This window comes from Populus nigra, chromosome 7 (genome assembly GCF_951802175.1).
Source record: "Populus nigra chromosome 7, ddPopNigr1.1, whole genome shotgun sequence".
NCBI lineage: Eukaryota > Viridiplantae > Streptophyta > Magnoliopsida > Malpighiales > Salicaceae > Populus > Populus nigra.
In genome coordinates this window covers 17,460,722-17,484,551 of record NC_084858.1, presented here as the reverse complement: position 1 = coordinate 17,484,551, position 23,830 = coordinate 17,460,722, and the positions used below count along the sequence as shown (strand labels likewise).

The window sequence follows — 23,830 nt, the reverse complement described above, 5'->3', positions numbered from 1 at the left end:
CTGTTATTACATCATGAAATAAATAATATTGATATCAAATATTTTTTATTATTCCATTAAACTATGTGCAATGTCATCACATACGAAATCTATCCAACAATGACTATATTGTTCATAGTTTCTTAAGCGCGCAATAACAAAAATTGCATTTTTTGTTATGTCATCAAGCGATTTTCTTTTAATTTTTTGAATAAAACACAATTAAAATAAAAATAAAAACTAAATTTCTTTTTAACTGGGTTGGACCCGGCAAGAACATAATTGGAATTGCGATCAAATTCCACAAATGCTACATCATCATGCGATATCTTTCTAATTTATGTATTGTTATTAAATAATATTAAATACTAGTTTTTCGAGTAAAACATAATTTTTTAAAAAAAATTTACAATTTCATTATGTACAAAAGTCATTCGACAAGAACTACAGTTTCATCCATCTTTTTTTGAGCGTGCAATAAAATTAAGTAAAATATTATCAGAAATAAAATTGAGATTACAGTACGAGTAAATTTAATTCACCTTAAACTAATTTTTTTAAAAAACAAAAAAAACAATATTGTTCATGTTCACGTGAACAATGCGAGTGAAATTAATTAACTGCACTGGTTTTTCGAGAAAAAAAAACTAAATTTTTCAAACTGTTTTTCAAAAAAAAACTGTTCACATGAACAGTGCGGGTGAATTAATTCACCCGCACTGTTTACTTTAGTGAATAGTTCAACAATGGAGCATGGTTCCACTGTTCACTGAACATGGCTCCACTGTTCTGCTTTTTCCCCTACGAGAAGCAGCAAAATTCTGCTTCTCCAAAACATGCGGTCCGACTGAGATTTTGGTGGGTCCTACCATCAGAAAGCAATTTTTTCTTCTTAACCAAACGACATTTGGTGTGGCTGTGGGTAAACCTCACCCGCAGCCACGTTACCAAACGACCATTAAGTAGAGAAAGAAAAGATTATATTCTATATTGGAAAGAAACACCCCTCCTAATGTTTATAAGTGTAGATTTTTACTGTGTAGTAAATTAAACCATAATGGAAAAACTCTCATAGTGAACTTTCTAATGATATTAAATGAATATTTATAATATTAAAAGATGACATTCGACATTTGAAACTTAAAACTTAATATGTTAGTGAGATTAATTTGTCATTTAATTAATTTTTATAATTAATTTTGACATTTGTGACTGTTGAGATAAATCTAAATAGCAGTTATTCAGTTTAATTTAAAGTATATTGTTTCATCAACAATCATACTATTTCATATATCACTTTATCAACAGTCAAACTGATTGATCAACAGTCATACTGTTTCGTCAATAATCATATTGATTGATTAACAGTATGACTGTTTCATCAATAATCATACTATTTCATTGTTATGTTTCAAGTGTATAAAAACTTGTAACCACACAGAAAACTAAACACAAAAAAATATATATTATTTTCTTGATTTTATCTTCTCATTGTTTTAAAGGTTTACAGGGCTTAGTTGTATTTTAAAAGTATTATCTCTGTATAGAAAAAATTAAATAAACACTTTAAATATTTTCACATCTCTAAGATAACTCCATATTTATCTCCATCTAAATATTTCTAAGGAAACATTAGTGAATCTTCTTCATCTTATGTTTAACAAAGCTGAGATATGCATGTATATTTGGCGCTTCTTTTACATTTGTAATATAGAAGAAACACATTTCATTCCCGCTGACCTCACAGTTGAAAAGTGGTGGGGCCTATAGGGGCTGATGGGGCTAGGCAATCTCCTCCCTGCCCCTAGAAAAAAAACATTATTCTTTCTAGTATACATATTGTAATAATTTGCAACTTCATAAAAAAATTATCTCGAATGGATATATATATTTGACAGCAATTTAAATTGTTAAATATCAACAATTTAAGAATTATACCATAGTGGTGGTGGTGGCAGAAAAAACTTTGTTCTCATTGTAATTGGAGTGAGCCTTAGAGAGGAGGGAGAAAAAGAAAAGAAAATAATTTTAGAAATATATTGAAATTCTAATCATAACATCAAGAAATATCACTAATGATGATTAGAGTAAGCCACACAAACCATTTAAAAGTGATACGTGACTCATTTGTCTTTAAACGACTCATATGATTTACTCTGATTATTATTGATGATTTTTTTTAATGTTGTTAAATTCATCTTGTTTAGATTTTTTTAATAGTATTGGTGATGTTATTATCAAAGATTTTTTTTCCCATATCTGTTTTCATTGTAATTTATGTAAGGTCATTTAACAATTGAAGTCACGAATGACACATGTGACTATGCTATTTTTTAAATATTTTTTTTGGATTATGATATTTTTTTACTTTGCTAATGTAAACAAAAAAAAATCCCAAGTTCGAATACAATTTTTTTCCCATGCCTAAAACCCTTCCTTCCTTCCTTTCTGAAAGATGCTGTCGCGCAATCAAATGTCTTCATATAGCATGCCACAATAGAACTGTTAAAAAGGAATTTCACATTGAAAGCAGAAAATTCCACGTGCGTGTATCTGTTTTACTATTATCTGACACTAAATTAGTAAATAGTTTAGCATATTTACCTCCTTGTAGCCGCGGGACCAATTAAAGATATATATTTTTCAATCTCTTTTATGTATTTATAATGGTAAATGTCGTATTTTTCTTGTGAAAAATAAGATTTTCAATTAACAAATAAATTAAATTAAATTATTTTACTAAGATAACTACTTAATTTGATGAACAATCTTCGAAAATGCCATATGCATCTTCATCTCGACTCACAACATCATAAGAAACAACATTTGATGACCTTCCTGTAGAATTGTTGCCAGAACGAACACAGGGGATGAGGCAAGCGACATCCTTGGCCTTTGCAAAATCGTCAGCTGAGTAAGGGACATTGAATGAAGGAGCCTTCATCTTACTTTTCCCTTCAAGAATCTTTACTACTTGTTAGGATATTGCCATTTGTGGCAATACCCCACCACCAAGCAAGTGGAAGCATGAATTACGGCATAATTCATGCCATGTATTATGGCTTGATTGTCCCCTCCATGTGCTGGAGGGGCTCACCATATTTGCCTATAAAAGAGGCATGTTTTGTGAGAGCAAAGTGAGAGTGAGTGAGAGAACGTAAGTGTGTGTAAGAGAGTGGAGAGAAAGAGAGAGCTGCAATGGCAGCAGCCTTGCTGCCATTGCAGCAGCTGCAAGTGCAGCAAGAGATCTGGGAGTTGAGTTTGAGTGAAGTGATCCTCCTCCTCCATATGTGTTGTAATCCTTTCTCTATATATCTCTAATAAAATAGACTCTCCCGTGGATGTAGGCGGTTTTTCCGAACCACGTTAAATATTGTGTGTCAGTGTGCTTAGCCTCCGTTGAGCAACTATTAGTACACCACCGGTCCGCGCATAGGGGAGCCGAAATTCCCCAACAATTGGTATCAGAGCACATGGTTTAAAGTGGTGTTTGATTTTTTGCTAAAAAATGAAAGTTGTCAAAATTGTGTTTTGACCATACCACTGTGTAGAGGAGGAAGAGAAGAAGCCACTGGTGAAAACGGCGTCAAAATCGAACGTCGGACATGGCTGCACGTGCCATCACGCTCCGGCAAGGCGTCTGCCCACCCGCGCAGACGCGTCCCACGCGTCTTTTTCGCCCGGATGGGCTGACCCGACCCAAATACCAGTTGACCCGATCCATGTGGCTGACCCGGATAAGGATGATGTCAGCATGCATAGTAGGCATGCCCCATGATGACATCAGCATGATATAACGATGATGTCAGCATGTACAATCAGCATGCAAGGTCAGCGACCAGTCTGCAATCACGTTAGCATAGTGGGACCCACCTGCCACATCATCCGCCGCGAGCCGAGCTGAGTGGAGCTTAGCCGAGCCAAGTTGAGCCGAGCCATTTTATGAGTCGAGCCACGATCCGAGGGAGAAGATTTTGTGCAGCAGAGTCTACGTGCAACCGGATCTTAGATTGAATCTGGGCCACTCATCAGGCCAGAATTGTTTTGATCAAGCCGTCTGAAGTGCGATTTGGATGATTTCAGACTTGTTTCTAGCTAATTTGATCGTTTTGGATGCAATGGTACGGTCCGATCATTGAAATTTGAGACTGAAAATGGCGGTGATGAATTAACAAAAAGAGATTGCCCGATCAGGAGGCATCTAAAGGTCATCGTGGTGGTCGATGGAGATAAAAAAGAAGAATGTGCACATGTTTACCTAATTACATGTGCTGAACTGCTAAGTAGAGAATTTTTCAGTTGCCTTGAAAGAAGGTAAAATTGGGACACTCTAGACACCCGATCAAGTGGACAATTAGAGGTGTAGAGTGAAAATTGATGAAGACCAATCTTGATGAATCTAAGAACTAGTAGTCTCACTAAATGTTGAGAAATCATGTATTAAACCAGTATATTCCAGATTACTTGTAAAGGAAAGCCGCAACAAAGCTAGCAAATGGTTGTATTTACGGAAAGACAGTACGATGGATAGATATGGCCTGAGAAGTTTTGTCTAGGAGATTAGGTTTTAAGCGGGACCAATGTGACCCCTCCAATCTTTCCTGGAAACTTGCTTAGTGGAAGGATTATCCATACGGTACTATTTTCGTATATATAGCAGTTTGTAATGAAACAGTTGAAGACTAGTAGGATGGCGGCACAAGGGAACAATTGGGTTTCGAAGGTTCAAGAATATGATGGAGTGGTGATTTCTCCAAAAAAGTTAGATTCAGTGATTGTGATTTCTCGATGGGAGAATTGATGAAGACCCTGATAATGGAAGAGGAATACAACAAGGGGATAAAGATTGGCACCCTATTTTGACTTGGACAGGTGTTATGACAGGATGAGCTGCTGTCAAACATAAGCAAGGAATAGGGGAAAATCTGGAGAACAGAAATTACACGGGGGCATACGGAGATTGTGCAGGAGTGCCCGTAGGATCCAACGAGGTACTGTAATGAGACAACAGGTGCAAGGAGAAGAAGTGTTCCCAGATGAAGCTTAGAGCAGAGACTGTTAAAGTTTGTACAACAGGAAGTCTCTTATGCTCTTGATGAAAACAACATGCGAAGACCTTTCCAATGCATGCAAGGATGGAAAGAGAGCTGTTGCAGAGGCACCTAATTGAGGGGGTACAAATGCCTATGATAAAAGGCGACCGCCTATGATGAAAGGCGAAGACACCAAAGAGAGTTGGTGTAGGAAGAGCTGTTAAGCGCAATGATGAAAGGCGTAGAAGCTCCAAACATAGAAATCAAGGTGGAGGATTGCGAGGAGTATACCACAACTTTCTCTTCCTATGTGATTAGTGGCAGCTATCTCTCCCATAGTGCACATGGTGGTATAGACTTTTGGAGCCACTTTGAAGCATCTTAGCTGAAGGAGGATGCGACCGCCCCTATGACAACGGGCGAAAACGCCTTAGAGAAGGTGTGAGGGCCGCGATAGGAGCCCCATTTCAGACCGCCGCATTATGACGAGCGGAGACACCTAAGGAGAAGCTGTGTGGGCCGCAAAGCCGATGTAATGGCTAGATATAAGTGGACAGGTGTATGGATAGCCAATGAAGTGGCTATGATGAGTATGGAGACAAATGCAGGATTGACTTTCATGGATATTGCCCCCATGCTAAAGATCAATGAGCTAGAAGACATTTGCCTTGGACAATAAGTGGGTGACTTGTGGAGCATTAAGACGCGGCTGCTATGAAGGAGCAGAGGGCATGCGCAGGTTCCAGGAACGAGTTGACACTTGTCAAGGTGGTGAGCTCGGTAATGGCATTGTAATACTCAGAGTATGAAAATAGATATGGATCAACCTTTAATGGGCTGCCCCCATGGTTAAAGGTGGAGAGCTACCTGGACTGTTATGACTAAGAGCGAGAGACTCACGGAGAAGTAAGGCGTGGTTCCTAGGGTGGAACAGAGGGCAAGCGCAACTCCTGGATGAGTAGACTCTTGGAAGAGTGGTGAGCTCATTATCACATTAAGATACTCAGATAATGACTATCGCACTTGAAAATATTTGTTTGGGAGGGTGTTGTAAGCCTTGTTGTAAGGCTTGAAAAATCATTTCGGACCGAGCATGATTGATACGCTCGAAAAGGGGATGTTGTGTTGAAGACGCTCTCAGAATGGTAAGCTTGGAAGAGCTGCATAATGCAAGTTTATGCTGAAGAAGCAAGAGGACAATGACCCACACAAATGGCAAAGGGGGTGATTGTTAGGATATTGCCATTTGTGGCAATACCCCACCACCAAGCAAGTAGAAGCATGAATTACGGCATAATTCATCCCATGTATTATGGCTTGATTGTCCCCTCCATGTGCTAGAGGGGCTCACCATATTTGCCTATAAAAGAGGCATGTTTTGTGAGAGCAAAGTGAGAGTGAGTGAGAGAACGTGAGTGTGTGCAAGAGAGTGGAGAGAAAGAGAGAGCTGCAATGGCAGCAGCCTTGCTGCCATTGCAGCAGCTGCAAGTGCAGCAAGAGATCTAGGAGTTGAGTTTAAGTGAAGTGATCCTCCTCCTCCATATGTGTTGTAATCCTTTCTCTATATATCTCTAATAAAATGAACTCTCCCGTGGATGTAGGCGGTTTTTCCGAACCACGTTAAATATTGTGTGTCAGTGTGCTTAGCCTCCATTGAGCAACTATCAGTACACCACCGGTCCGCGCATGGGGAGCCGGAATTCCCCAACACTTCAGACATAGATGGCCTCAGAGTAGGGGATGGATTGGTGCATAGCATTGCCAAGTTTTAGATTATCATTTCTTATTTCACTGAATAATCATATCCCAAGACTGGATCGACTAGCGATATTAACTCTCCTTTCTCTTGCAAAACATAAGCCTGAAATACAACAAATAGAATATGAAACTTCTTAATCAATGGAGAAATGCCTTCCCTTTGCTCTGTATGTCTATAAACTCTTACCAGATAAGTAACCTATCATCTTACATATGCTGCAGAAAACTGACTACAGTAGCAACCACTTAGCATGATCAACTCCTTTATACAAGATGCCATAAGTTATGGAGATGTAATTCATTAGGACAATTCAAAATGTTTCAGAAAAAAAAATCTCCGTAAATTTAATGAGATAATGTTTTTCCTGCAAAATAACAATCTTTAGAGGCATGGAAGGCTTTACATGGTTCCAACAATTCTAGTGATAACAAGTGTATGTTCTGCTTCATAGAGTTTAGCCAGTCCAAAATCTGATATCATTGCATTGAGATCCTTGTCAAGTAGCACATTTGTGGGCTTAATATCTCTATGTATTGGATTCTTCGTGGAGAAATGCCAGACTTCTAGCTATGCCAAGGCAAATTTTAAACCTGGTTGGCCAGTTGAGTTTTAATTTCAGTTCTTCAGGTCCTGCTCCTAACCATATACTTGCATTATTTAGGATTGTACTATTATAAAAACAGTATGATATTTTGATGCTCCATATTCAAAAACTCTCGAGTTCCTTGCTTTGATTTCGAAGACAGTTGTTTGACAGCTATTGCTGCTCCATTTGGAAGAACTCCCTGCAATCACTTCACTTATTAGGCAAACTGTAGAATCTCGAGGACGTTCTAAACAAATATGTAATGGCATAGACCTTAAAAACAGGTCCAAGAGCCTAATATAAAAGGTCTAACAAGCTTTGAAAAGAAAGAAAATAAAAGGGAAAGAACGAAGGAAAAGAGAAAAAAAACAACAACTTATAGTCAATGAGAGGTATAACCATGTAAAAACTCGAGGGTGGAGTCCATGTGACCTATCCATTCATGATTTCTTAATGTTTAAACCATTTTTTTTATGTATTTTATACTTGTTTTAGTTTGATGATGTTTTCTAGTTTTGTTTTGATACTTAAAAATGTTGTTTTTATTGTTTAAATCTTGTTTGGAGTTGTTGTTAATGTTACTGAGTATCAAGACAATATATGTATGACAAATTTTGATGAAATAAAGTAGTTTTGGATTTTGTCAAAAGGTGGTAGTATATATTTGATGCCTTTTCTATTTTTATTAATGTATGTTCTTGGTTCCTGAGCATGATTTAGGTTCTAAGTGTTCAAAAAATCAGTTTTGAATCAAAATTTGATGTTTTTACTGGCTGTCATTGGGGCTGCAATTATGAAGTTGGAATTTAATGCATATTTATGATGATTTAATGTTTTTTGTTAGTTCTTTGGGTTGAACTATGCTTGTATCGGTAATGTGGTTTGTTAGAACAAAAAACAGTGAGTTTAGAAGTCTAAAAGGCTAAATCTGAGTTTTAGCAGTAGTTATTCAATTTCTAGAATTTTTTCAGATTCTGGGTTCATGTTCTTCGCATGAACTTTGCCTTAGCCTCTTGTTTTTGGAGTTATTTTTGGTTAATTCTTGGCATATACATGTTAGTTTGTCATCTTTAGCCAATCATTTAAGGTTAAAACACATTAATAACATGTATTCATGCATTTAGATTATAAGGTTCTTTCGACTACACAAACATATTTTGATCAAATCATGGCTTTTGAATGTTAATTGAAGAAAATAAATGCTTGATTCTTGATCTATGTAAGATTATGAACAAAACCTTGCCCTCGATTGCATGAATACTTGTCTGATTTGTGATTTTATGTTTGCTGGGTTTCAATTTGAATATTCACCGTGTTCTTTGTATTTGATTTGTTTTTGTTAGAAAATTTTATGTTTTTGTGTTTTTTTAGTTTTGATTTGTTTGTGGTTTAATTGTTTGTTTTGCTTTAGTTTTGGGTCAAATCATGGTTTTCAGTTTGCTCATGGTTGATTCTGTGTTTTTGAGTCAATCTGATTGATTTTGTTTGGGGTCAGGTATTAAAGCTTTGCTTGGTTGATAACTTTTTTTGTTGAAAAAGTTTTAGTCTGAGGGGTTATTTGGAAAACACCTTTTTAAATCTATTTTGACAGTTTTGCTTTGAATAAAATATAATTTTTTGCCAAATAGACCCCAAAATAAATTCCCAAAAATATCTAAAAAATTTTCAAGGATCAATTTAAAATTATTTGTGGGTTTTTTTTCCATCAATCTTATTTAACATCGGGGTTAAAGATGTATACTATAAGATACTGACCTGATATTAAAATACATGTTTTTTTGTTGAAATCTAAAAAATTTCTATGAAAAGATCTCATTTAAAAAAATATAAAAAATATGTTTTATTTGGTGTGCATACAACCAATTCACTTAAGAAATAAAAATCATATTTTGGCTTAAAAAATATAAAAAATACATGGTATGATTTATCATTTTTTTATATATACAAAAATTAAAAATATCTTTGTATGCATTTTTTGAATTTAATAATTAGTTTATTGAATCCATGAGAACTTGATCAATATTTTAAAAACTCTAAATTGTTTTTTCTGGGAATTAATGGTCAACATTCTGATATAAATACTGGACCTACAAGTAGGCTGATATTTAAATACTAGGAATTGACTAAAATATTCTCATAATTATTTTGGATATTCTCTAATTTTAATTGGAAATATTTTTCACCGTAGTATACGAGTTGTGAAAAGCCTTTTCACCTTCCAAGATAGGTAAGATATGTTAAGGCACTTACTTGGATTTTTTTCCCACAATAGTTTATTTGGAGTATACGAGTCCGTAATAAATTTAAAATAATAGATTTATTCATGAGCATAAATCTTTATTTTAAGCCATAAATGAATCATCGACTAGAAACTCGTCAATGCCTTGGAGCTACATTTAGACAATACAATACAACTTATCTAAGGTAAGGTGTGATATGAGTGTTAATACCTTCACTAGACACAATCAATTTCTTATCCTAGAATTTCATATAAAACATATCCACTCAGGTCTTCTAATAACCTTGAATCAAACAATTAGATAATAACTTCCTAATTAATCCCAACATCTGTCACGCCACGCGCTCATGTGCGACAATATTCACTAACAATTTTTTCATTCTTCATTCTCTTAATCTACCAATCAACAATATTATGTAAGAAAAACAACTTCTTCTCTCTTGTTTCTTACTTTCTGTCTATAAATTTTTTTTGATAGATATTATGGTTGACTATTTGGTTTTATTTTTTATTTTTTAATTTTCATTACTTACATAATTTTAATTTTTTAATCTTAGTTATTTTTAAAAAAATTTAATTTTTCAAAAACAAATTATCAACGAAAAATTTCGTTGGAAAATATCTACCTATATTAGTGATAGAATAAGCTATTTTAGCAATGAAATATTCTGGAACAGGTAAATTGACTACATGAATCATTTAAAAAATAAACTTATTCTCTACGGATCTCCTACATGATCAATTGGGATTGACTCTTTCATTTAGAAAATGTGGTTATAAAAACTATACGTGGAGTAATTAAACATAAATTGATACCCATCAAAATTTAATAAATTCAACTCGATTATCAACCACTTATAAAACTTAGTTGGATTGCACTCTCTACCTCAAGTTTTGGATTTGGATTGAACTAATTTATTGACAGAAATAATTCATAGAAAATAATCAAGAGTTATAACAATAATATTGTTAAATTTTTATTATAGATTATTAGTTTATATTGATGATATAAATTTGTGTAAATAATGTTAATTTTTTTTATTTGTTGAAGTAATTAACTTAATTGTAAGAACTAAAAATTCAATTATAACAATAATGAGAAATTAAAATAATTAATTTGATTTATTTTAATTTTTAATTTTTAATTTTCATCACTTACATAATTTCAATTTTAATTATTTTTTTCTAATTTCCTCTAAAATCTAATTTTTTGAAAACAAATTATCAATCAAAGATTACGAACGGGTGCACTTGACTACATGAATCATTTAAAAAATAAGCTTATTAATCTGTAGCGGATCCTACAAGTTCAATTCGGATTGATTTAGAAAATGTGGTCAGAAAAAAAAACTATATGTGAAGCAGCTAGGCATGAATCGACGACTAAGACCCATCAAAATTTGATGACTTCAATCTCCGTTATGAACCACTCATTAAACTTATTTGGATTAATTACACTCTTTATCTCAAGTTTTGGATTGTTCATGGAAAACAATCAAGAGTTATTTGGACCTCGAGGATTGACAGGGCGAATTTTCAAAACATTTAATGAGTAAATATTTTTTTTGTTTTTTTGTTTTTGAGATTAAAAGGAAAAAGTATCAAAGCAAGTGGCAGGAGGTCATTTTCACCGATTTAAGAATTTGTTTTTAACAATTCCCCATGTCCACCTATTACAAGTCAAATTCCTCGTAAATGAAACCGTGTTCGAGCTTCTTTCTTTTTGTTTTCCCCCCTATTTCTGCATCCAAGTTTTGCAGGAAGCTTGAACCTCGCTGTAGACTTCTTCAGCTTCGCCGAGTCATGGCGGTCACGGTCAGCTTTCTCAGCTCTACAGTTACTTTGCTGGCATCAAATGGGTCACGTCCAGAAGAAGGTAAGAGCAACCTCACCACCACAAAACAAGTAAACTTTGTCTTAGCAGTAATGGGATGCTGTAAATCTGAGGGAGTACGTCTTTGAAACCAACCAATTTTCTAAGCTTCTATTTGTGTGCCAATTAACATAGAAATTTGAGCTCATTCCTTTTCCGTCTGCAATTCTTCACTTGGTTGCTTTGTTGGAAAAAAACATTAATTTCTTCACTCTGCACACACAAGAAGAGCTGCTTATTTTTCACTCTCGAGAAAAAAGAAAAAAGAAAAAAGAAAAAAACAGAGTTAAATTTCGTAGTTTTACTCTCGGCGCACACCCAGCAACTCATGTGAGAGACGTTGAAAGCTGCTTGAGATATTTTATGTGCATGGTCTTGTTTTGTTTCCTTAATTTACATCATTTAATGTAGTTCCTAGTCAACAAGTGCGCGCGCCACTGTGTATAGGGGTTAGATAGGTTTGGTTGTATGAGTTATGATTGTTTTAAAAAATGTTTTTTTATTTAAAAATATATTAAAATAATTTTTTTATTTTTAAAAAATTATTAAAAAATAAAAAATTAATTTTAAGTGATTTGTTTTTCAAAATTTACCCAACTCCCGGTTAAAATGCAATGCCAACTAGGGAGTAGTGTTAGGTCCCTAAATTTTGATTTTTTTTTAAAAAAAATTTATTTTTATTTTCAATTTTTTTTTTGATGTATTGATACAAAAATAATTTTTTAAAAAATTAAAAAAATATTATTTTAATATATTTTTAAATTAAAAGTATTTTGAAAAGTAATTAATATTACATACTTTCACATTTAAGAGATGACGAAATTAATCTATTTTTCCCGGAATATTCATAAAAAGGAGCATAAAATTTATTGAATTGAACATTTTTCTGAAATTAGTGAATAATTTTGGTTAAGAATTTAAAAACATTTTCTTTTTGGTTTTGATTTTAAATTTTAGAAACCGAGAAAATTAATCCAAACTAATCAATTTAACATATTGGGCCCATTCAACAAATCAAAGCTTGTAAAAAAAAAAAAAGCTCATTGATTAAAAAATTGGACTGCTAAGCTTTCTAAATTTGTTTGTGTGACTTCAATTAATTTCAGAATCTGGAAGCAAGACACCTGTTATGCCCGTAGTTGTCTCTTCAACCATAGTCCTTTTTTTCTTGGTAATGGGTATCATTTGTTGGAAATTCTTTTTTCAAGACAAGTACAAGAGAGAACGAGGTACATTTAAATCAACAATTTGGTCTCTGATTAACGGACACCGCAACGCCTTGACGGTGGCTGGTGGAGGAGGAGTGGGCGCTCCAAAACCAGAACTACAAGATGGTAGTAGCAGATTGCTAACTAGCACTATGTATATGTATATATGTATTGTCTAAAAGTGATAGTACATGACGAATATCTTACATGAAATTCCCTCAACACTTGTATATGCGCAGATCTGATCATGGGGCTTGATCTGAAAACTGGTTCGTTCACTCTGAGGCAGCTAGGAGCTGCCACAAACAATTTTGATTCTGCAAACAAGATTGGAGAGGGTGGTTTTGGGTCCGTGTACAAGGTTTGTCCTCTAATGAAATCCCATGCATGGTATCCTCAATGCATTGATTGTCGGACCTTTTCTTTGAATCACTTATCTGCAGAAGGGAATATGAGCATTGGAAGCATGGTTATTTTATGCAGGGTGAGTTATCAGACGGGACTGTTATCGCTGTTAAGCAGCTATCTCCTAAATCCAGTCAAGGAAACCGTGAATTTGTGAATGAAATAGGCATGATATCTGGTTTAAAGCATCCCAATCTTGTAAAGCTTTATGGATGCTGCATTGAAGGAGACCAGTTGCTGCTTGTATACGAGTACATGGAAAACAATTCCCTTGGTCGTGCACTGTTTGGTAATCACCTTTAGCTTGTGCACTCTTCGGTAATCGTAAAAGTTTTTGCCATTTCTTACTGGGTTTTAGCAACAGGTGCAGAAACAAGTGCTCGTATGTTGGATTGGCCAGCAAGATTTAAGATATGTGTTGGGATAGCCAGAGGCTTGGCGTTTCTCCATGAAGGATCAGCAATCAGGATTGTTCACCGAGACATCAAAGGTACAAATGTGTTGCTGGACAAGGATCTAAACGCCAAGATATCAGACTTTGGACTAGCTAAGCTCAATGAAGCGGAGAACACTCACATTAGCACTCGAGTTGCTGGAACTATGTAAGCACCTTATCGTTAGTTTTCTAATGATTTAGTTATCGATCGAAAAAGACCTTAATTACACACACTGAAGTAACTCACCTGGCTTGCCTTTTGATTTCAGAGGATACATGGCTCCAGAATATGCACTGTGGGGTTATTTATCAGACAAGGCAGATGTTTACAGTTTTGGGGTTGTTGCTTTAGAAATTGTCAGTGGAAGAAGCAATTCAACTTACAATCCAACAAACGAAAGCGTTTGTCTTCTTGACTGGGTAAGTTACGAGACTGCTTGTGTTGCTACATTGAATTCATGATGCATTAGGCATTACTAGCTAGCTAGCTCTTACACAGTCTAAATGAACTTATCTGTCACAGGCATTTGTATTGCAAAAAAGAGGGAATTTAATGGCGCTGGTGGACCCAAAGCTGCGGTCTGAATTCAACAAGGAAGAGGCTGAAAAGATGATCAAGGTGGCTCTCTTATGCGCCAATGCATCTCCATCTCTAAGGCCTACAATGCCAGCAGTGGTGAGTATGCTTGAAGGACAGACCAGCATCCAGGAAGTGATCTCAGATCCTACCATATACGGTGGTGATTTTCAATTTAAACAAGTCAATTATGACCACTTTCAACAGGTTTTAGACCAGAGCTGCAGCACCCAAGACCACGTTTTTTCATCTGATAAAACATGGAATGTATCCACCTCCATGTCTGCCCATGATCTTTACCCACCCAGCCCCGAGTCCACGCATTGTAAAATTAGTGAATCTTCTTCATCTTTTGTTTAACAAAGCCGAGATATGCATGTATATTTGGAACTACTTTTACACTTATAATATAGAAGAAACACAATTCATTCCCGCTGACCTCACGGTTGAACAGTGGTGGGGCCTATGGGGGCTGAGGGGGCCAGGCAATCGCCCCCCTGCCCTAGAAAAAAAAACATTATTCTTTCTAGGGTATATATGGTAATAATGTGCAACTTCGTAAACAAATTATATCGAATGGATATATATACAGCACGGGCGGAGCCAAAAGATAAAATTAGGGGGGAAGATTTCAGTTATATTATTATTTTAGCTAAAATTATATAAATTATTAAGAGAAAGCTGAAAAAACAATTTTCTTGCAGGGGCCCAGCCTCTGTCCCTGCTTGCCACCCCCTGTCTTCACCTCTGTCTGACAGCAGTTTAAATGGTTAAATGTCAACAATTTCAGAATTATACCGTAGTGGACCGGTGGTGGTGGTGGCAGAAAAAAACTCTGTTATCATTGTAATTGGATCGTGAGTCTCGCAAAGAGGAGGGAGAAAAAGAAAAGAAAAAGATTTCAAATATATATTAAAATTCTAATGACAACATCAACACGATTATTATAAAATTTTTGACAAATTAAATCTAATAACATCAAAAAAAAGTTATTAATAATAATTAAAGTGAGCCACATAAATATTCTAAAAATAATATATAATTTATTTATTTTTGAACGATTGATATATTTTAGTTATTATTGATAATTTTCTTTAATGTTATTGAATGTGTTTTATTTAAATTTTTTTAATGGTATTAGTAATGTTATTATCAAATATTTTTTTCTCATATATATATATATATATATATATATATATATATATATATTTGTTCATTTCATGTCATTGTAATGTAATTTATGTAAGGCCATTTAACAATAGCAGACACTTGTGATTGTGCTATTTTCTAAATAGTTTTTGGATTGTGATATTGTTTTATTTTGCTAATGTAAAAACAAAAAAAATCCCAAGTTTGAATACAATTTTTTTCCTATCCGGTGAAAAATTCTTTATTATTATTATTATTATTATTATTATTATTATCCGAGGTATTAACAAATTAATAAAATTAAATTATTTTACTAAGATAACTACTTAATTTGATGAACAATCTTCGAAAATGCCATAGGCATCTTCATCTCGACTCAAAACATCATAAGAAACAACATTTGATGACCTTCCTGTAGAATTGTTGCCAGAACAAACACGAGGAATGAGGCAAGCGATAGCCTTGGCCTTTGCAAAATCGTCAGCTGAGTAAGGGACATTGAATGAAGGAGCCTTCATCTTACTTTTCCCTTCAAGAATCTTTACTACTTCAGACATAGCTGGCCTCAGAGTAGGGGATGGATTGGTGCATAGCATTGCCAAGTCTAAGATTATCATTTCTTGTTTCACTGAATAATCATATCCCAAGACTGGATCGACTAGCGATATTAACTCTCCTTTCTCTTGCAAACATAAGCCTGAAATACAACAAATAGAATATGAAACTTTTTAATCAATGGAGAAATGCCTTCCCTTTGCTCTGTATGTCTATAAACTCTTACCAGATAAGTAACCTATCATCTTACATATGCTGCAGAGACAACTGACTACAGTAGCAACCACTTAGCATGATCAACTCCTTTATACAAGATGCCATAAGATCATGACAACACATGAAAATAATGGTAAGCTAGCTTTAATTACCAAATCAAGCAGGCAGGCACTCTCATCATTTGGCCTGTAACTGGTGCCATTTTTACCATTGACAATTTCCAAGGCAACCACCCCAAAGCTGTAAACATCTACCTTGCTTGTTAAATAACCTCACATGGCATATTCTAGGGCCATATATCCTCTGCAGAAATACCATAAGTTATGAAGATGTAATTCCTTAGGACAATTCAAAATGTTTCAGAAAAAAAAATCTCCGTAAATTTATTGAGATAATGTTTTTCCTGCAAAATAACAATCTTTAGAGGTATGGAAGGCTTTACGTGGTTCTAGCAATTCTAGTGATCACAAGTGTATGTTCTGCTTCATAGAGTTTAGCCAGTCCAAAATCTGATATCATTGCATTGAGATCCTTGTCAAGTAGCACATTTGTGGGCTTAATATCTCTCTATGTATTGTATTCTTCGTGGAGAAATGCCAGACCTCTAGCTATGCCAAGGCAAATTTTAAACCTAGTTGGCCAGTTGAGTCTTAATTTCAATTCTTCAGGTCCTGCACCTAACCATATACTTGCATTATTTAGGATTGTACTGTTATAAAAACAGTATGATATTTTGATGCTCCATATTCAAAAACTCTCGAGTTCCTTGCTTTGATTTTGAAGACAGTTGTTTGACAGCTATTGCTGCTCCATTTGGAAGAACTCCCTGCAATCACTTCACTTATTAGGCAAACCTGTATAATCTCGAGGACTTTCTAAACAAATATGTAGTGGCATAGACCTTAAAAACAGGTCCAAATCCTCCTTTACTAATCTTGTTTGAAGGACTAAAATTTTGAGTGGCAGCTTTTACTTCCCGGAAGTTAAAAGAACCTGGTGGTATGAGTTCGACACAATTTAATTCTGCACCACAACATCAGCTATCAAACACGAACTTACAAGGAAAAAGATCTTGTAAACAGGAGGAGTTACAAACTTTGGCAAGTCTAAAGTCAAAGCAGACTCCAAACAATGTACATTCTCACCTTCACTATGAGATTTCCCTTTGCTACCTAGCCAGCCCATTCTGCAAATGGAAACTGCAACCAGTAGTGGCAAAAGTAAAGCAGAGCCTATAAGTGCAACAATACTCATTGCTAATGGTTTTCTGCTAGATTTTCTAGGAACTACAGGTGAGAACTTAACAGGATGTTAGAGAAAAGAAACTAAATGTGACAGCATAAATAAATTTTTTGAGACAGCTAGTAACCAAGAGAAACCGAAATGGCAGATATAAGAGGACCATAATATTCCATTGGAGAACTAATCGAACCCTTTCCAGACCAGTATAAGTGGATATCCAGTCGGTTGTTCTTCACAGTAGCAAAGTTACACTTCCATTTATTCCCTTTGTTGCTTCTCTTACATTGAAATTTTCTTGCACCTTCTTGTCCTATCAGAATTTTATACTTTATTAGAGCAGTTCCAGAGAATAGCACCCTGAATATATGAATTGATTACTCACCTGAATTGCCACATCAAATAGGCGTTTACTACTAGTAAAGAAAGCAAGAAAGCTGAGAGGAAGTTTGAAGAACAACAAAGCAGTCTTGTTATTCTGTGTAATTTCTACAGTGCATATACATAGTTTATATAGAAAAGATCTTGTCTAAATAAGTAAAGTGACAGACTAGCAACTAATATTTAGGACTTAATTACAGAAATTACAATCAAACTAAATCTCTAAGATATGATTTACAAATCCAGCTTTAATTGTTTTGATTCCAAATTTTAACACGCCCCCTCAAGCTGGAGCATGGATGTCCAAGGTTCCCAGCTTGCGTAGCAAATTATGAAATAACAGGCTACCAAGAGGCTTTGTGAATATATCTGCTATCTGCTGTGTTGAAAATACATAAATGGTCTTTATCAATCTTGATTGTATTTTCTCACGCACAGTATGACAATCAATCTCGATATGTTTTGTGCGTTCATGAAATACAGGGTTGGTTGCAATGTGTAATGCAGCTTGATTGTCACAATATAGGAGGGTTGGCTGCGAGTGTGGCACCTGCAAATCACATAGGAGCTGTTTAAGCCAAACCAACTCACAGGTAAGCGACGCCATTGATCTATATTCTGATTCTGCTGAAGAACATGATACGACCGACGGTTTCTTGCTCTTCCAAGATATGGGAGCTCCTCTAAGGAAAACGCAGAACCTAGTAACAGATCGCCTGGTTGTTGGACAACTTGCCCAATCAGCATCACAATACCCTTTCAACTGTAACTTTCCATATGATGGAAACAAAATGCCTTGTCCTGGTGCCAGCTTTAAATATCGTAGGACACGGTGAGCTGCATCCAGGTGAGGTTTCCTTGGTTGTTGCATGAATTGACTGAGAAGGTAATGTCTGGCCTTGTGATGGTGAGATATAGAAGACAACCAACAAGGCGTCGATATGGTGATGGATCTTTAAGCAGTTCACCTTCTGAAAGGGTGAGTCGTTGGTTTTGTTCCATTGGAATTTTAGTTAGTCTTGACCCAATCATACCTGCATCTTTAAGTATATCAAGAGTGTATTTACGTTGGGAGATGACAATACCTTGTTTGGAGTAGGCAACTTTAATTCCAAGGAAGTACTTGAGATTGCCCAAATCCTTAATCCGAAAATGGTTATGAAGAAACCTTTTAAGTTTTCCAACTGTGGCAGTGTCATTTCCTGTGATGATCATATCATCAACGTAGAGTAGCATTGTTGTAAAGGAAGCACTTTGTACCTTAGTAAACAGAGAGTAGTCTGCTTTGAATTGTTGAAATCCAAAGCTTTTGGTGGTTGTGGAAAATTTTAAGAACTAGTTACGTGATGCCTGTTTTAAACCGTAAATGGACTTCTGAAGCCGACACACAATATTCACCCCTTAACGAGGAAGGCTAGGAGGAGGATGCATGTAAACCTCTTCATTCAAATCACCGTGAAGGAAGGCATTTTGAACGTCGAGTTAGTGTAAAGGCCAGTGACAGACAGCAGCAACAACAAGCAAGCATTTAAGAGTAACTAACTTGGCAACAGGGGAGAAGGTGTCTGTGTAGTCAAGACCTTCCAATTGTGTGTAACCCTTGGCAACTAGGCAAGCTTTGAACCAGTCAATGGTGCCATCAGAGTGGTATTTAAGCTTATATACCCATCTGCTCCCAATGGCACGTTTACCTGCCGGTAAGGGGCATAATGTCCAAGTATTGTTCAGTTCAAGAGCTGTTAATTCAATTTGCATGGCATCTTACCACTGGGGATTAGAGGCAGCCTGTGCAAATGATGTAGGCTCACTGTGGGTAGAAAGGCTTGTAATAAAAGCACGGTGAGAGGGAGACAAATGAGTATAAGAAACAAATTTAGATAAAGGATGGTGAGTACCTGAACGAGAACATGACAAGCCAGGGGGAAGCAAGGTGGCATGAAAGCAGTGATAATCTTAGAGGTGGGAGGGGCGGGTGTGGGTTCTAGTACTTCGGCATGGGAATGCAGGTGGTGTGGAAACATGTGGTGATAAGGGTGGCTCAACAAGGCTAGGGATGTTGGTAGGAGATGATGGCAAAACATGGTTTGAGGGAGGAGAAGGCATATGAGAGGAAAATGTGTTATCGTTAGAGGAGGATAGTAAAGGTAAGGTGGATGGTTCGCTTAAAAGAGAGGAAGGAATGGATAATGTTTGAGGAGGAATAAGAGCTGATAAGGGTAAGCTGGAGGTGTAAATGTTTGGATGATCGGACTGTGTGTTTTGTAGTTGAGTAGAGAAGGGGAATTTAGATTCATGAAAAGTGACATCGTGGCTAGAGAAAAATGTGTGAGTTGAGAGATTATAAAGGTGATATGCCTTTTAACCCAAAGGATAACCCACAAAAATACATTTGCGTGCTCTAAAATCAAATTTGTGTGAGGGTGTAATAGTGGTGCCATAACAAAGACAATAAAAAACCTTAATGTGATGGTATGTAGGTATGGTATTGTGCAGCTTCTCATAGGGTGAAGTTTTGGAAAAAATAGGTGTAAGCAAGCGATTGATTATATAGGCTATAGTGAGTATACTTTCCCCCCAAAATTGAAGTGGCAAACAAGCTTGGAAGCGTAGAGCGCGAGCAACGTTTAAAAGATGACGATGTTTGCGCTCTACGACACCATTTTGTTGTGGTATGGCTGGACATGAATGTTGAAAGAGAATTCCTAAACCATTGAAAAAGGGTCGCATGGAAGTAAACTCACTCTTATTGTCTGCTCTTACACATTTAACATTACATTAGAATTGTGTTTTGACAAACGCAATAAAGGACTTGAGTAAGGTTTGCGTTTCAGATTTAAGCTTCACAAGATGGATCCAAGTGTAACCTGAGTAATCGTCTACAATGATTAAAAAATAGCAAGCACTTGAGTGTGTATGTGTGCAATGAGAACCCTATATGTCACAATGTATAAGATCAAAAGATGCATGTGAGGAAATAGAACTCATATTGAAAGGTAGTCTGGTTTGTTTTGCTATAGGGCATATGTCACAATACATAAGATGATGAATAGAAAAATTAGGAATCGTCTTAGACAAAAATTATAATGGTGCAACAGAGGGGTGTCCTAAGTGACGGTGCCATAAATCTCGGATGGTGGAAATGGTGTTGGCTTGAATTTTTTATGATGGTTTGATAGTTGTGTTCTTATATAGATAGTATAAGCTATTATGCTCCTTCCCTAGGCCAATCATCTTAATCGTGTTCAGGTCCTGCAAGATACAGAAGTTAGGATGGAAAGTGATGATACAATTTAAGTCATAGGTGAGTTTACTGACTGAGAAAAGATTAACTTGAAAGGATGGTATGTAGAGGACATTCTTGATGCACAAGTGTTGGTTAAGTTGTGCATTACCAACTGATAAGGTTTTTATATGTGAGCCATCAAGTAAATGAATAATATCATGACATGGTGTTTAAGATAGTAAATGAGAAGAAGAGGATATATGATCACTGGTACCACTATTAATGATCCATGCTTTATGACATTTAGAATTGTGTTTACCTGTTACATTTTCATAGAACTGATTTTTACCAAGTAATATCCTTATTTGATTGTATTCCTCTTCTGTGAACTGAGGAAAGGTCTGAAGTCTGCTTGCTTCCATGTTGGGTTTGATTGTGTTGCTGGCGTTATTGATTGCAAATCGTTTATGTCGATTTGATGGTTTGATTTCTCTGCCATGAAATTTATGTCTTGGTGGAAATCTAATGATGTAATAGCAACGGTCAACCGTATGTGTATCTCCCTTATAGTGTGAGCAAAACAAAGATTTGCCCTTGTAGTTTTGTAGCCGTGTGGATTGTCTGTTCTTTGTGATCCTTGTGTTCCTTTTCACATTTATGGCATGAATGGGGCGGTCATTGGCTTCAGTGAGTTGCCGTTGTTTTTCCTCTTGAAGCAGGAGTGAATATATTTTCCTGATGTTAGAGAGTGGTTGCATCAACAGGATTTGTCCACAGACAGCAGAATATGTATCATTCAGCCCCATGAGGAATTGGAAAATTCGTTCATGTTCTTCTCTTTCAGCAATATGCTTTAGTCCTGCACAGTTACATAAAGGTGGATCATTGTATGATCCTAATTCATCCTAAAAGGACTTGAGTGCTGAATAATAAGCTGCTATGGTCTGTTATTGTTGACGATGTTCAACAATCCCTCGTTTAAGCTCAAATATGCGTGACAAATTTCCTTGAGAGAAACACTCACTGAGATCTGCCCAAACATCAGCAACAGTATCAGAGAAGATTACAGTATTTGTTAAGGATGGACTGATGGAGTTGAGAATCCATGACTTTATAATTTGATTGCATCGTCTCCAAGCTCTATATTTAGGATCTGTCTCTGAAGGTGCTTTTATTGTTCCATCAATGAAACCAAGCTTATTCTTAGCCTTCAGAGACATCATCATGGCGCGACTCCATCTTGCATGATTGTCACCTTTCAAAAGTTGGGTGACAATGGCGTGATTGATGTGATTTGAGGGATGAATGTAGTAAGGATCATAAAAATCCATTGTTTCTGACAAGTATTTTTCTGATGGTGTTTCTGTCATGGTGATGTTGACGGAAGCAAAATAATAAGCAGTATTAGGTGCTAAACCACTGCTCTGATACCATAAAGAAAGCAAGAAAGCTGACAGAGAAAGTTTGAAGAACAACAAAGCAGTCTTGTTATTCTGTGTAATTTCTAATTCATCTAAGGTGATGAATCTTCTCTTGATTACTTAAATACCTTCATATAGTTCATGTTATATCCAATATCTTCCTGTTTGTTGCTTTTGATTAAGAGAACATGTAGTTAAGATTCAAGTATAATATTCTTTATATAAGATAATTTAATGATATCAATTTTAAGAATCACTTATACAACTATCACATGAGCATTAATAGAGCATCAACCATTAATATTTATGAACAATGCTTTGATGCAATATGAATCTCATAATTATAACAACTATAATTTTATTTTCAAAATTTTTTTGTTCTAATGACTTTATCTTTACTCTAAATTCATTAATTAAACATAGATGAATATCAAAGATAAAAAATCTTTATTAATAATAAATATGCTCCTACATGAACAAAGTTGTTGTCACATATAACTAATCAATTGACTACAAGGTATATACATTGATAAAAAAATGGTGCACATAAATTAAAAAAAAAACCAGCCATTTAAACTAGCCATAAGTTGTAGTGATTTTTCATCATAATTGTTTAGGCTAGGTCCAAGCAGCAAAGGGATTTTCCTCTAAATTGCTTGGGTTGGAGCTAAGTGATAGGATTTTTCATCTTAGCTACTTGGGCCAGACACAAGAAATAAGAAGGTTTTTTCCTAGTCGTTTAGGCTAGGCCTAAATAAAATGAGATTTCTCCTACCAGCTACCTAGAATAAGCCCAAACGGTTAGCTTCCTTTTATGAATTCCAAAACTATATAAATTTTTATGCTAGTGCACAAAACCAAATTATATTATGAGTTGTAAGAAGTAGTGCCCTACATTACAATAGCACACACTTCCGCACCTTCACTCAGAAAAATTATGCATGGTATTGCCAATTAACACTAACTAATGCCAACACCAACCTCTCTATCAATAATATAACTCAACTCCACACACTACAAGATATTTGTAACTTCACATATCACAAGGTATCTGGAACACTATTTTTAATGCTCCATGAGGTAAGATAATATAACCGAGATTTATATATAACTTGGTCACCATGTAGGAAAGGCCAAGCAAAAGCAAGTCATGTCAGGCAAATTCAAGCCATTCAACACATTCGTTCATAACACAAGAGCTCGTGCTCCTCTCTTTATGGGTTTTTTTCCATCTTCTCATATTATTTCTTTTCCTAAATATTATTTTTCTTTTTAGATTTGCTAACTTTAATATTATTTAATAAAAATGAATGACTTATTATTATTATTATTATAAAAAATGAATTATATAAAATATACAATGTAGAAATTTTTAAAGATAATCTAAACTTCTATTGATTTAAAATAATTGATATAGCAAGTTAGGGAGGAAAAAAACTAGAGTACTTGGGAGTACCTTTACAAAGAAAAAGAAAAAGAAAAAGAAAAAGAAACTGCACGCAAGTCAAAAGAAGATAGGTAGCTGTCTAAAAGAGAATTTTGAAGAGGTGA

General features: G+C 35.4%; 1 protein-coding gene across 1 annotated transcript; it reads left to right on the top strand.

The window, feature by feature from the left end:
* The first annotated feature begins 11,259 nt into the window (after positions 1-11,259).
* On the top strand, positions 11,260-14,533 carry LOC133699846 (probable LRR receptor-like serine/threonine-protein kinase At1g29720). The gene is made up of 7 exons (XM_062123338.1): positions 11,260-11,472; positions 12,576-12,803; positions 12,917-13,038; positions 13,161-13,371; positions 13,447-13,684; positions 13,788-13,938; positions 14,042-14,533. Exons 1-7 carry the CDS (start codon positions 11,292-11,294, stop codon positions 14,453-14,455), a joined length of 1,545 nt encoding a protein of 514 aa, XP_061979322.1. The 5' UTR covers positions 11,260-11,291; the 3' UTR covers positions 14,456-14,533.
* The last annotated feature ends 9,297 nt before the right edge of the window (positions 14,534-23,830 follow it).

Bases quoted from the DNA above. Each gene is read 5' to 3' on its own strand.
- LOC133699846 (XM_062123338.1), top strand. From the start codon at position 11,292: ATGAAACCGTGTTCGAGCTTCTTTCTTTTTGTTTTCCCCCCTATTTCT. The intron at 11,473-12,575 runs GTAAGAGCAACC...AATTAATTTCAG, and splicing joins TGGGTCACGTCCAGAAGAAG to AATCTGGAAGCAAGACACCT. The intron at 13,939-14,041 runs GTAAGTTACGAG...TATCTGTCACAG, and splicing joins GCGTTTGTCTTCTTGACTGG to GCATTTGTATTGCAAAAAAG.